Raw genomic sequence first — 2,754 nt, forward strand, 5'->3', positions numbered from 1 at the left:
ATATATATATTATATATATATAAAATATATTATATTATATATATATATAATATATATATATATAATATATACATACATATATATACTATATATACTATATCATATATATACATATATATCTATATATATATATCTATATATATATCCAGATATATACATATTATACAAATATACAATATATACATATAAATACATATAATATTAAAAATTATTACACTAAGCTATACATATATACATATATTATATATAATAATATTATATAATATATATATATATATATATATGCATATATACATATATCTATATACATATTATACATATATTTTACATAAACATATATATATATATATATATATATATATATATATATATAATATATATACATATATATACATTATATATATACATATATATATACATATATATATATACATATATATACATATATATACATATATATACATATATATATATATATATACATATATACATATATATACATATATATACTATATATACATATATATACATATATACATACATATATATACATATACATGTATATACACATATATACATATATGTATATACATATATATACATATATATACATATAGATATACATACATATATACATGTAAACAACCCTCCCTGACCAGGACTCGAACCTAGGTCACTCCGGGTATGAAACCAGAGGCCAGTGCTAAACCAACCATGCCACACGACTCACTAAAAGGAGTGTGCAACTAGGATCTTACTAGCTCCATAGACATTACCTATCTACTCATACTTGAGTAATGACCGCCGCTGTCATTGTATATATATACATATATATATATATATATATATATATATATATATATATATATATATACATATATATACATATATATACATATACATAGGGCCGCGGTGTTCGTTCGAGGGTTCGAGTCACCGGCCGGCGCGTTGTTTCCCTTGGGCAAGGAACTTCACCTCGATTGTCTACCTAGCCACTGGGTGGCCAAGCCAGCCCAAGTCAGTGCCGGGTAAATAGAGATGGTGACTCTATTAAAAAAAAAAAAAAAAAAAAAAACACCGGGCGGAAGGCAATGGCAAACCACCGCTCTAAATTGCTAAGAAAAATCATGGAAAGCCCATGATCGTCAAGGCCGCAGTGGCCGAATAGTTAAGAGCGTCGAACTCAACACTGTCACGACGGCAATCTGAGTTCGAGGGTTCGAGTCACCGGCCGGCGTGTTGTTCCCTTGGGCAAGGAACATCACCTCGATTGCCTACCAAGCCACTGGGTGGCCAAGCTAGCCCAAGTCAGTAATGGTCCCAAACCCGGATAAAATAGAGAGAATGATTACCTAAAAGGTAACACCGGCACTCTCTGTGGAAAGGAACTGGGGACCCTACCACGTACTCACTCCAAGATCATCACAACATGAAAACTACAATTGAGTATCATGCTGTGACCACGGCGGCTCAGACATGAACCTACCGTTAAAAGAAGAAGATACATATATATACATATATATATACACATATATACACATATATATGAACCTACCGTTAAAAGAAGAAGATACATATATATACATATATATATACACATATATACACATATATATGAACCTACCGTTAGAAAAAAAAAAAAAAAAATGTCTGTCTCTCTGTCTACACACACACACATATATGTATATATATATGTATATATATATATATATATATTATTTTATATATAATATATATATGTATATATTTATATTTATATATATTATTTATATATATACATATTTATATGTAATATATATTTTTTATATTTATATATATATTATATATATATATATATATATATATATATATATATATATATATATATTTTATATATATATATATATATAATGTACGTATATACACATATATGATATATATTGTCAGGGGTTTGTTACAAGGTTTTAGTAATTCGCTTTTTTTTATTCTTTTGATTGATCTCCAGATTAGCCACTCGAGGAATAAGTAAACTTATGGTAACACACATATGAATATTCAGGAATTTTTACAACAATGTACACAAATATATATATGGTTGCCAGGTAATTTGAATTAGCTGCACTCTGTCTTATGCTGATAATTGTGGGGCGTCGGGAGTCTTATGGCCAAAGCGTGGAACACCCAGAGTCGTATGGCCAAAGCGTGGAGCACCCTGAGTCGTATGGCCAAAGCATGGAGCACCCAGAGTTGTATGACCAAAGCGTGGAGCACCCAGAGTCGTATGGCCAAAGCGTGGAGCACCCAGAGACGTATGGCCAAAAAGTGGAGCACCAGAGTCGTATGGCCAAAGCGTGGAGTAAACCCAGAGTCGTATGGCCAAAGCATGGAGCACCCAGAGTCGTATGGCCAAAGCGTGGAGCACCCAGAGTTGTATGGCCAAAGCGTGGAGCACCCAGAGTCGTATGGCCAAAACGTGGAGCACCCAGAGTTGTATGGCCAAAGCGTGGAGCACCCAGAGTCGTATGGCCAAAGTGTGGAGCACCCAGAGTCGTATGGCCAAAGCATGGAGCACCCAGAGTCGTATGGCCCAAAGCGTGGAGCACCCAGAGTTGCAAAGGGCCCAAAACGTGGAGCACCCAGAGTCGTATGGCCAAAGCGTGGAGCACCCAGAGTCGTATGGCCAAAGCATGGAGCACCCAGAGTCGTATGGCCAAAGCGTGGATCTCCTACATTCTTAACACCTTTGATATATTTAATTATGAAGGAATTGCCCCC

The 2,754-nt window shown here is 33.5% G+C and overlaps 1 protein-coding gene across 1 annotated transcript in view; it reads left to right on the forward strand.

Annotated features, from left to right (window-relative positions):
* Positions 1 to 2,211: 2,211 nt before the first annotated feature.
* The window catches only part of LOC119599187 (basic salivary proline-rich protein 4-like), a 10,482-nt gene continuing 9,939 nt past the window's right edge, over positions 2,212 to 2,754 (forward strand). Inside the window, exons 1-2 of the mRNA XM_037948933.1 lie at positions 2,212 to 2,258; positions 2,573 to 2,623. Coding sequence (XP_037804861.1) covers positions 2,212 to 2,258; positions 2,573 to 2,623 — 98 coding nt within the window. The remainder of the gene's footprint in view (positions 2,259 to 2,572; positions 2,624 to 2,754) is intronic.

The sequence above is a fragment of the Penaeus monodon genome, chromosome 42 (genome assembly GCF_015228065.2).
Source record: "Penaeus monodon isolate SGIC_2016 chromosome 42, NSTDA_Pmon_1, whole genome shotgun sequence".
Lineage (NCBI taxonomy): Eukaryota > Metazoa > Arthropoda > Malacostraca > Decapoda > Penaeidae > Penaeus > Penaeus monodon.